The sequence below is a fragment of the Echinops telfairi genome, unplaced genomic scaffold (genome assembly GCF_000313985.2).
Source record: "Echinops telfairi isolate 266 unplaced genomic scaffold, ASM31398v2 ScPeMD7_4;HRSCAF=17, whole genome shotgun sequence".
In the NCBI taxonomy this organism is placed as follows: Eukaryota; Metazoa; Chordata; class Mammalia; order Afrosoricida; family Tenrecidae; genus Echinops; species Echinops telfairi.
In genome coordinates, this window is record NW_022103900.1 from 2,583,900 (window position 1) to 2,596,795 (window position 12,896).

General features: G+C 35.8%; 1 protein-coding gene across 1 annotated transcript in view; it reads right to left on the bottom strand.

The window, feature by feature from the left end:
• HAT1 (histone acetyltransferase 1) overlaps positions 1 to 12,896 on the bottom strand; it is a gene marked incomplete at its 5' end in the record, with an annotated part of 39,983 nt that overhangs the window by 24,409 nt on the left and 2,678 nt on the right. Inside the window, 2 exons of the mRNA XM_004703740.3 lie at positions 1,406 to 1,526; positions 6,669 to 6,744. Coding sequence (XP_004703797.2) covers positions 1,406 to 1,526; positions 6,669 to 6,744 — 197 coding nt within the window. The remainder of the gene's footprint in view (positions 1 to 1,405; positions 1,527 to 6,668; positions 6,745 to 12,896) is intronic.

A 12,896-nucleotide genomic window follows, 5' to 3' on the forward strand; every position in this document is an offset into this window, starting at 1 on the left:
TATCCTAAACCTCAAAAATCTTATAGTTTACACATTTCCCAATTCCAAAGTCATTCCCAAAGCAGCTTCCCACTTGCAGATACCAAAATTGTATTAGTTTCCTGTGAAGCAACAGTAATTTACTCTCAATTCTAGAGGCAAAGCCTAAAATTATCGAGTCAAAATCAAAGCATCAGCAATACTGTGTGCTCTAAGGACTCTAGGAATAACTTGCTCCTGGCCACTTCAAGTTTTTGGTGGCCACTGACCTTCCTGGGCTTATGACTACATCTCTCTCATCTCTGCCTCAGTGATCACAATGCCTTCTCTTCTGTCTACTGTCAAATCACTTTTGGCTTACCTCTTTTTACATGATTGTATTCAGGGTCCACCTGGATAATCCAAAATAATCTCCCCACCAAGATCCATTACTTACTACTTTTAATGCAAAGATTTTGGTTTTGTTTTGCCATCAATTATCATCCACAGGTTCTAGTGATTGGATGATTATCTTTTGGGCCATTATGTAGGTTACATAGCCTTCAATCCCTTTCTTAAAATAAAAATTTCATGTCCACAATGAAAAACAGAGTTGGTAAAGCAAGTTTAAAAGAAAATATAATTTGTGGGACGAAACACTACAACTGAATGTGATGATGTGTGTGTGTGTGTATATACACACACACACAACTCTTTCTAAAAGTGATTTAACCATGGAAGCATACGCTATGTGAAAATTATATCAAGAAAACTACTAAAAAATAAAAAAAAAGAAACCAAACTTAATCAATGGTTACCATGAGTGAAGGAGAAGAGCTGTTACTTAGAGGGGCCATTGACTTTATATTAATGGTGGTGGAATAATTTGGGAATAGGATGTCAATACTGGTGGTACAAATGAAGTGTATAATCAATGGCACCGAATTATGTTGTATACATTTAGAAGTGTAGAGCTGAAGAATGTTTTGTGTATCTTTTTTCCACAATTAGAAAAAAAATTTACACAAATAACAATGAGTACAAGTAAGAAAATGTTCTAGAACTGATTATGGTGCTAATTGTACAACTCTTTTTTGGGGGGTGGGTACAACTCTTCCCGATAGGATTGAATTATTGAATTGTTATGACATGTGGATGAAATGCTAATAAAACTTTAAAAAAATACAATTTGGATAATGAAAGCAGGATTTTATTTTTTTTAATGGATTCAATTTATTTTTTAATCAGTATTTATGTGTAAAAACGAGTGGGTTTTATGGAGAAGGTCCACCTAGGAAACAAGGTTCATGATTCTAGGAGGTGTCTCTATAACTAAAGATTTTAAATGTGATTTTACAAGCACTACATAATAGTATTTCTCCCCCTCATGTCTTTGGCATTTTACAGATTGGAAAACAGTTTAATATAAATGTATTTCTGTTCTTACCTCTACACAATCAAAATTCTCATCAACTTTAGATGCATATTCAACACGGAACATTGTTGACAGGCTACCAGCAATATAGTATAAAAGGATCTTCAAACCCTTGTAACCAAAAGCAGTTTCACTAAAAACAAAGCAAAAAGCCAAATGAATTAAAAATATTTTAGCACCATTATTAACCCTACATAAAATTTTAATCCCACATAGTTTCTTTCTTTTTCCAGTATACAGTGTCCTTTTATTGCCAAGTTTAACAAAAATTTATGTCCTTATTCAGGACATAAATTCTACATAACAGTAGAATTATACTGTGTACAACTGGATGGGAATAATAAACAGAAGCCCAAGTTGAAAACTGAAAAAGCAGGACAGGAGCCAACTGCAGTATGTTGATACCAAATTAATAGCATGGGTTACAGTGCTGAGTGAGTTTTTGCATTCCAAGTACTATTTGGTTCTAGGAATTGTACATCACCAGTGTCCTCTTCTAGACCACATGCAGTTTCAAAAAAGTTATTTTTATTTTTTTTAAGTTATTTTTTAAAACGTTTTTTTTTTAATCAAACTGTGCCTCAGTTTTCCTCATTTAATAAAATGGAGTCAATAGCAGAACTTACCTTAGGGTTATTTAGGTTAAGTAAGTTAAAAACAAAACAAAAAAACCACATTTTAAACATTTAATAAACATTAGTCATTACTACAAAGAGCCCTGGGTAACATCGTGGATTACACATTCAGCTGCTAAACGCAAGGTCAGCAGTTTGAAACCACCACCTGCTTCTCAGGACAAAGACAGGCTTTCTACTCCCGTAAGTATTAAGTCTCAGAAACTCACAGGGGACTTTTCTACCCTGACCAATAGTTGATGGCAGTGAGTTTGGCGTGGTCATTACTACTACTGCGAGTGCTGTTGGTGTTACTATCACTAGTGCTTAATAAAAGCATTTCAAATCAAAGATAAGTAGTATAAAAACTAGGGCAGGATCTAGCTGGGCAAGCAGCTAAGATTTAAGCTTGGCTGTCCTCAACTTACAGTTTGCTTCCATCACCAATATTCAGGGTTTCTGAATAGCAAAAGCAATAGCAACAATTTGAGCCTTTGAAAGTGGTGATATACTACCCCACTACCAACAAGCTGATTCCGACTCATAGCAACCCTATATAATATATAGTACATATGGTTGGTAAGGCTGTGAGCTATATCTTCATGGAAGCAGATAGCCTCTTGTTCTTTTGAGAAGCAACTGGTGAGTTTGAATCACTAATCCTGCAGTTAGGAAGCCAATGCTAAGTACACTTCAAGGAGCCCAGGTGACTTAGTAATTCCGCATTGGGCTGGTAATTGCAAGGCCAGCAGTTCCAAACCACCAGCCAATCCTGGGCAGAAAAATGGGGCTTTCTATACATCCTATAGGGTGGGCAGGTCACCATGAGTCAAAAATCACTTGATGGCACTGAGTTTGGTTTCTTAGCGATGCTCTTTATGAATCCAAAAAGCATATATAGCACTGCTGTCATTTTTCTAACCTGACTTTTGGAGATTCCTTTTCCCAGCTTATTAAGTCTTCTAAAAAGTGAAATCTGAAATGTGTATTCTCAATAGGCAAATCTACCGACAGAAAGTAGATTCAGAGTTGCACAGAACTGAGGGTTGGGAAGGAGACAAGACTGATAATAGGGGTAAGCAGGGTTTTTCCACCCCTAAAAGTTTGTAGTGATGGTGAAAATATTCTAAAATTAGACGCTGATGATGGCTGCTTAAAACTAATCAATTACACATTCTAAATAGGTGAAGGTGAACAGTTACAGTTCCAAAATACTATTATTATTTATTTTTTTCTTAAAAGGGAATACTAAAAGAAGAATGTCTTTTAAAAGCAGTGCCATTTTCCAGATTTCTGTCCAGGCTATCTAATTAAAATATGTGCACTCTCCCCTCCATTCCAGGGACTCTGAAATGTGCAGTAGAAAAGAGTGGCAGGGAGACATGTATCAAAACTAATGCCATGATGGGTCATGAAACACAGGGTTATAATTACACCAACTGCTTTCCTTAAAAGAGTGGTATATAACCTCAACACTTTCAGTGACATTATGCAAAACAGACAGGTGAATATGCAAAATGCCAGTAATAAACAATATCTATATGCGCTAAGGTATTAGCACAGGAAAAATCTTTCAAATTAAGAAAATAAATATTCCTTAGAGATATAAATCCAGGGAAAACATTTTGCTTTTCTTATAATAAAAAACTTTGATAAGTATGAAATGCTCAAATTTTATATAAACTAAAATTACAAAATATAATTAATAGTTGAAAGCCCATAAAATCCCTTAATACTTAAACAATGAGAAATTCTCAGAAGTTTGTGTCAAAAGATATTTATTATTTTAAAAACATGTAAAATAAACATAACGCTAAAATAACATATAGAAAATCCATGAATGGAATCTTTTAAATGTCAACTGTTTAGGGAGGGAAAGTACTTGATTCCAGAACTAGTAGGCAAATTTCAAGATAAATCTGGAGCATTTCATTACACCAAAAAGTGTCCCATAAATGGTGAAAACCATATCCAAACAACTTAGAGGTTAGTTTGAAAGGGTTGTAAAGTGTAGAATCTTGGATAACTGGAACATCAAAATTGGTAGGTTCATACATCTACGGTCAACTGAATTTTGGCAAGAGTGCCAAGTCCATACAATGGGAAAAGAATAGTCTCTTTAATAAATGGTGCTAAAATAAGTGTATTTTATTATAAACAAAGTTGGGCAGATACTGCACACCATATAAAGAAACTAACAAAACTAACCAGTGACTTAAATATAAAAACTAGATGCTCAACAACCATTAGTCCTTAAGGAAATAAAAAGACCAACAATGAGATAGCATTTTTACCTAGTAGGGTGGCTGTTATGGGGGGAGGGGGAGAAGGAGGAGTTAGCGAAGATGTAATCAGAATCCTTATACACTGCTGGTGGAAATGTCAAATGGTGCAACCTCTGTGGGAAAAACATGGCTGGTCCTGAGACAGTTAAACGGAGAATGACATGACCCAGCAATTCCACTTCTAGGCATATATCCAAAAGAACTGAAACCAGAAACTCTAACAGACACACACCAATGATCACTGCAGCAATGCTCACAATAGCCAAAAGGTGGAAGCAATCAAAGTGCCCACCAACACAGACAAAACGTGGTACTACTCAGACAATGGTGTATTTTTTAGCCATAAAGAAAAATTATTTTCATGGATAAGACGGAAAACATTGTGCTAAGCAAAATAATTCAGACTCAAAAGAACAAATATTTTAGGATTTCATTGAAATGAAATGTTTGAAATAGGCAAATGGATAGAGACAAAAGCTTATTAGTGGTTTCCAGGAGTTGGAGGGAAGAGTGAGGAATTACTGCTTTAGGGCTTAAGTTCCCAAACTTACCTGGCTTACCATGCCATTTCAGAAGAAAAATTACTTGCCCCCCCCACGGCAATTTAAAAACTTTCGTGCTATAGCCCATAATCCAGGATAAAGTGTAGGTAAACCTTTTTGCAACCCCTCTGGATCATTCTGGCACACACCCCCTTCCCAGGGGCTATAACATCTGCTTTAGGAAACACTGTTTTAGGGTAAAAAGTTTCTGTTTGCGATAATGAAAAACACTTGGAAATGGATAGTAGTGATGATTGTCCAACACAGTAATGCAATTAGTGTTCCTGAATTATACATTTTAAAAAGGTCAAAACAACTAATGTTTTATATGTATTTTAACAATAAAATTTTAATAAACAGTAATAAACTATAGTCATTGAATTAAAAAAAAACACCTGACTTCATTCTGGTATAAACAAAGAAAGGGGGAAACAAGACTACCTTATTTAAAACTGCAGGAATAGTTAAAAAATCACCATTTTACAATCAGTAAAAAGGGGGGAGAAATTAAGGCAAGAGTAATGAATGAATGCAAAAATGTCCAAGTGAAAATTCATAGGAAATAGACTACTTCCCACAGATGGCCTATAGACTACAAAGGAAAACTATTATTAAGCTTAAAATGGAGAAACTTGGTGGACATCTCCAAAACAAATGATCCCAGGTAACCAACAATGGGACAAACTGATATGGACTTCTTGGCACAATACAGTGAAAAGGATACAATACCACTTCTTTGCAAAAAAAGCATTTTACCTGAATAAATCTAATCACAAAGAACAATCAGACAAACCCAAAATCAAAGTTCTATAAAAACCAGCAATACTACGTTAAATTTCCTAATTAATGGTAATTGCACTATGGTTAGTGTCCTTGTTTTGGGGGGCATACTGAAAAATTTAGAAGGAATCAGGATAATATCTGCAACCTACTCACAAATGGTTCACTTACAATATAACACTTATATGAGAGTGATTAAAAGCAAATATGATTAAACGTTAACTGGTGAATCTAGGGAATGAGATTTCACTGTACTACTGTATCACATATGCTCACATGCATTTTTTGCACATAGTATATACAGAAACTAATGCATATATGGAGGGGTGGCATAGTTAGTAAAAAATATATTGAATGTTTTTATGTAGATATAGTAATCTTGTAACTCACTTGCCAATTCCCCCCACCCCAACACCCAAAATCATGTTTTTAAAAAAAATAAAATAACATATGGTAGAACTCAAAGCAGAATCCCCTGGGTGGCACTAACAGCTTTGACTACTAATCAAAGGTTTTGGCAGTTGAAACCCACTGAGAAGCCCCTCTGAAGGCAGGCCTGGAAATCGATTTTCTCAAGTTCAGAGCTATGAAAACTCTATGGAGAACAGTTCTACTCTGTAACACCTGGAGTCACCAAGAATCAAAAGTGACTTAATGGTACTGGTTTGTTTTTCGGTACTCGAAGCAGCACAGCAAAATGAGACCGGGGGTGGGGGGGTGGGGGTGTTGTTGATGATTAGTTATGGCTTCGGTCCCTGGAATCAGATTACTTGACTCTGAATGTCAACATTCATATGTCCTTAGGCAGTTCTCCAAAGCTACCAATATACAATATAACAAATACCAGACAGTACTGTTTTGAAAATGAAATGATAATCTATATATAGCACTAAAGAGGACAATTCTATATTAGATTGGTAACTCAATGTAAAAAATGCCATTCCAATATGTTTAAAATTGAAAATAACACAAAAGAAAAATCTTTATCTAGGATCTAAAGAAAAAGAATGCTCTTTTTATTTTTGCCATACTCATTTGGCAACATTCTACTTACTCATCCCCAAAGAGTTGGTGGGTATATTCAGGAAAGAAAGTTCTAATGTCATTCTCAAGATCTTCAGGAAATCGAACTGTTTAAAAGGGGGAGAAAAAAAAGTATTAAGATAAAGCTATATAAGATATCAAGTTAAAGATAAAATTAAAGATGACAGATACATCTCTTAGTATAATTAAGATAAAGCCATCACCTTCTTAAAATGTCATTTTTCTATTATGTAATTTACACTGGACTTTCATAAAAATTAGATTACTGATTCCTTTGGCTTTAAAATGCTACTGAATCCAAGAATTAGAATAAAAAAAAAGAAGTTACTGCCAGAGTTAGTCTCCATTTTTCTATATATTTAAACTAATCCAAAAAGAGAAAACAAAGGTACCTGGAGATAAGAAAAACTATAGTACCTAGTTTAAGAAACAATCACAGAATAGCTTGAGTTTGAATTGAATATGACCATGTCATTTTTCTGAGTGTTGATGACATTTGTTTCTCCCAATTTGTCATTTAAAGTATTATTTTTCTAATATAATGTGCATAAAGCACACAGAAAACTCAACAAGAGGGGTTGGGAAGTTTGCAAATGTGCCTGTTAGTATATGTCTCGTTATTTGCATAAAATTGAGTTATATGCTGATATCCTTATATATACATGTTTACACTTTGACAAGCATAAAATTGAGTAAATTTTTAGAGGGTAAAATGCTAATTAATTAATATATTAAAGTATCTTTAAAAATACTGCTTTGATCCCTTTAAAAATATTCTAACAGTTCTTTAATAACATTCTAACAGTTATTTACCTACCAATAGATACTTGAGCTCCTTGGTTCCCATACTTCTGAAAATATTCAAAATTATCTTCTACCACTAAGATGAAAATTAGTGCCCTGTTACTTTTATTCACATTTATTATGAGTGCTGATATGGGCATTTAAAAAATATTTTTCCTTATAAAGTCTGTATTTACCTTAAACAACCTGAGTGAAAAGATCAAGAAGTAGACAAAATTTCTCACACTGTCCTCATTGAGCAAGTAATTGACTGGTGCTACTGCAAATTACTAATTTAAGAAAGTATCTTCCACGGATAAAGCTCAGCATCATTCAATGCCCAACATCAAGTCTTCTGATTCATTATAAAATAATTATCATCACCTAACAAGTTTCTTTAACCAAACAATGAATATTCTAAATTTAGTCAGGCTTTAGCCATTCTAATTTATAGAAAATACAAAGGATATAGAAACAAGTAATCGTAATAGGAAATAATTAAACAAATCCAGGTTGTTATCCACTAACATTGAGTCAACTCAAACTCAGAGCGACCGTACAAGGGTTTCTAAGGTTGTAAATCTTCACAGGAGCAGTTAGTCTCATCTTTTTCCCACGGAAGGGATCGTGAGTTTGAACTGCCAACCCATGGTTGGTACTTCAATGCTTACCAATCTAGACTACAGCTATATCTATTTCTATAAAATGACTTTATTCTTTCAAATAAACCAATCTGATTGAGGGGTGAGGTTGTATGTTGAAGGGAGGAAATAAAGAACTTTAATAATGCAATTCATGGCCCTTGTTTAGTTTTTACTTACTGCTGTCGAGTCAGTTTTGACTCTTCATGACCCTATAAGGTAAGGGTGATGGGTTTCTGAGCCTAACTTTACAGGAATAGGCTGCTTCATCTTTCTCCTGTGTTTAGTTCTAGACTTAGCTAAAAGCAACTAACAACTAGTGTTAAGTTCTTAAAGAAAGATTTAAGTCTATTATTTATGGATCAGTTGTGTTTTCTCTATTCTAATAGAAAAATCCCTGATACTTATACAAGTGTAGTAATTACTAAGAAAGAAACAAAAGCAGATTTCTAAATTTCCCTATTCTGAATATTTCATATAAATGAAACTATACAATACATGGCTTCTTTCATTTAGCATGTTTGTATGGTCCATATCCATGTTGTAATATCTATCAGTCATTCATACTCTCTTATGGGTAAGTTATATTCTTTTATCTGTATATACAACTTTTTGTTTACGCACTCAACAGTTAATGGGCATCTGGGTTGTTTCTACAACAAGGTCACTATTAGAATCAAGGCAGTGGGTTTTTGTTTTGTTATTGTATGAAAAATGCTATTATGAACACTCATGTGAAAGTTTTTGTGTGAACATTAGGTGTACTTTTAAGGAAAAAACCACAAAGCAATATGTTATTAAGAATACTAGTTTTTACCTGAATATTTACTGTGTTCTGGGTAATGTTCTAAAGATTTTATAAACATTACTTCAGTTAATCATCACAAAAACCATTAAAAGCAAGAACCATTATTACTTGCCTTTATAGATGAAAAACGCATTAAAGACTGAATTTCTGAAGGTATGAAATTGGTAAGTAGTTGATTGAAGATTGGACCAATCTGATATGCTGTATGCTGAGCAAATAACCAGAGAAAACTGGATTTTATGAAGAATGCAGGATCAGGATTGAAGGAAGGCTAATTAACCTGCTTTGTGCAGATGACAAACTTGCTCACTGAAAGTGAAGAGGACTCGAAGCACTTGATGAAGATCAAGGTTAATAGCCTTCAGTATGGATTACAATTCAATGTAAAGAAGAACTGGTCTCACAACTGGACCAATAAGTAAAGATAATTATCAGGATAAATAGAGAAAAGAATGAAGGTGCCAAGGATTTTGTCTTGGTTAGACTGGGGAAATCTACTGCATAAGCCATCTTTAGCGTGTTGGAAAGCAGAAATGTTATTCTGAGGACTAAGATGGGTCTAGACCAAACCAATTAAAACCTCACTGCCATCTAGTCCATGTCAACTCATAGCAATTCTATAGGACAGGGTAGAATTGCCCCTGTTGGTTTCCGAGACAATAACTAATTATGGGAGTAGAAAGCTACGTCGTTCTCTGGAGGGGCAGCTGATGGTTTCAAACTGCTGATCTTGCAATTAGCAGTTCAATGTGTATCCATTATGCAACAAGGGTTCCTGTATCTATTCCAAGCCATGGTATTTTCAATTGCCTTGTATGCATGTGAAAGTTAAGACATTGAATAAAGAAGATCAAACAATCGATGCCTTTGAATTGTGGTGCTCATCAAGAATAGACTGCCAAAAGAACAAACAAATCTGTCTTGGAGAAGTATGGCCAGCATGCTCCTTCGAGACAAGGATGGCAAGATTGGACATATTTTCAGGAGAGATCAGTCCCTTAAGGACATTCTTGGTAGAGAGGCAAGGAAAGCCAAGTATGGCACAGGACTCATTCTGCTGTACTTAGGGTCGCGACAGGTCAGAACTGACTCAATGCCACGTAACAATAATCTGATATACACAGATACCTCAGAATATTCATGAAGCGTGAACCTTATGGGATATTGTAAACATGGAATCTTTAACAATCATTCCAATGCAGTTATGCCAGCAGTGCAAACCAAATGTCAAGCAACTAAATTACAGTAAATACATTAAAGGGTTTATAAAAGCATTAAAAAGCATGTTACTGAAAAATATTTGGTGATAGTTAAAATGACACCTGCAGTTAAGTGAATAGAAGGTAACTCTGGAAACCCAAAAATTGTATGAAAAGAAATAATTTAAGCAAATATATAGTAAAATAAATACTAAATGGCATGAGGGTAAGGGCTCAGTGTGCTACCAACATCCCCATCAGCACAAAGCTACATATTAGAGAGTTTATCATTACAATATATATTTGAGATCCTGAAACTATTGCTTTAATCTTTAAACCAAAAATATTGCTCTAATCTTTAAACCTTAAACCAAAAATAGATTGAGAGCAGCAGTTCTCAACCTGTGGGTCGTGACCCCTTTGGGAGAGTCGAACGACCCTTTCACAGGGGTCACCAGATTCATAACAGTAGCAAAATTACAGTTATGAAGTGGCAATGAAAATAATTTTATGGTTTGGGGGGTGGTCACAACACGAGGAACTGTATTAAAGGGTCGCAGCATTAGGAAGGTCGAGAACCACTGCTCTCAAGTCTTCCTAAAATTAAACACTTTACTTGTAAAGAATGTCTGCCTTGAGCATAGTGCTCTTTTAAAATCTATTTATATGAGATTAAATTGAAAACAGCAACTAGAAAGCCTAACAAAAGAGGTTCTGTGAATTTCTGTTAACATGGAAAACAGAAAGTGAATTTCTGTTAACATGGAAAACAGAAAGTGAATTTCTGTTAACACGGAAAAATAATTCAGAAAACAAGAATGAAAACGGATGCACATCTTGAAGAATGTAATCAATGTGACTGAGTAGCACATTGAAATTGCAGAAAATGGAAAAAAAATTACAGAAATTGTTGAATTGGTGTATGCTCTACTGTGTACATTATCAACAAGATCAAAATTACTAGAAACGACTTTGGAGACCACTATAATTAATTACATCATGTTCTTTATTATAATTTACTTTAGTCAAGTTTCTAGGCTTCCCTTATCTAGAGTCTCATCCTACACAATGAGTAAAACCATTCATTTGATACCACCTCCAACTCCTTTGCAACTCCTCCTGATCTCAAAAACTCTGCCATTGAATTGATGCAAACTCATAGCAACCCTACAAGACAAGATAAAACTACAGTTCTATGAGAGTAGAGTGCCCCAAATTTCTCTCTTGGAGCATCAGTGCTTTTAAACTATTAACCTTGCAGTTAGCAGTCCCAAGATGTAACCATTATGCCACCAGGGCTCCTTCAACTACCCTAGCCATTGTGAAATGTACAGGTCAAGTTTGATAATATTGGTGAGAGCAAAATTCTCCTTATAACCACCTCTCAAGAGAATGATTCCCAAGGCTTTCTGCCGCTATCAGTTCAGTGACAACCATACTCTCTTCCAGGACATTTTTTCTTTATAGCACTTTTCTAAGCTCTGTATCTTCATATTGCTGGGTCAAGGTGTCCTTATTTTTCCTTGTTTCAGAATAAAGTCTCTCTATACCACACCCTACCACTACCCCCTCAAGAATATCCAACTGTGAAGCTCATGACAGATGTCTCTCAACCATTCCTTTTAGAATTTAGCTTCTAATTCTTTGATACTATTACCAACATTACACTGGACATCATTATTGGTAACTTCAAAATCACAAATATTAAATCTTCAAACCTAGCCCCTCATGGTTCCCTGATTATTCAACTCCTTGAAGAGTTTTGATTTAACATAACTTATCTTACAAGTACCAAGAACTGCTAAAAGAACAAACAGATCCGTATTAGAAGAAGTAAGGCCATAGGGCTCCTAGAAGGCAGGATGGCAAGACTTCATCTTACATACTTTGGACATGCTGTCAGGAGACACCAGTACCTGGAGAAGAACATCATATTCAGTAAAATGGAGAGTCCGAGAAAAAGAGCAAGGGCCACGACAATCTGGATTGAAACAGTGGCTTCATCAATAGGCTCAAGCATAGGAAGGATTGTGAGGATGGCGGAGGACCACGCGTTTCCTTCTGTTGTGCACAGGGTGGTTATTTATGGGTTGGAGCCAACTTAATGGTACCTAACATCTCACAAGTTAAGCAGCTAATTTAAACGAGAAAGATTTTGCCACTCATTATCTGAGAACTCATGGGAAGTTACCAAGAGAAATGTTTAAAGCCACGACAGGAACCAATGCTAAATTCTTTTATTTTCCTCATTCTCTAAGGTAGTTAATAGGCTGGATTTGACATGAGAAATACCTGGCTTTGGACCCCAGTTCCTTTACCACTACATGTGTGACCTTACATAAAGCACTTTACTTCTAGTTGTTTGGGCTGGGTCCAGACCATGCAGCCACCTCCCCCAGGTCTCGCGAAAGATAGCCTGTTGGACTGTGCGGTCCCCTTCTCCGGCCTCTCAAGGCCAGAGCTGGACTGTGCAGTCCCTGTCTCCAGCATTCCAAGGAGCTTATCTCTCCGGCTGGGTCTGTATAGCCCTTTCCCTCAGTGTTCCGGAATGATTTAGACACAGAGCACATCCTCACTCAGACCCTGCAACTGCAGCATCAGAAGACCCTCCTTCCCCTTATCAGTACATACATCCTTGGTTCAAGCCCTATATATGTCCTACTGCCTCACTTCCAGGTGCGATTTCCCTGACCTAACTCGCTGGGTCTCGGAACCCGCCCAGAGGCTTAAGATGCTCCTGTCCCTTTCTCTGTTCTCCTTTCCCTCCCGGAAGTTCTATCCCTGCCTCAATAAAGCCTTTCTCAACT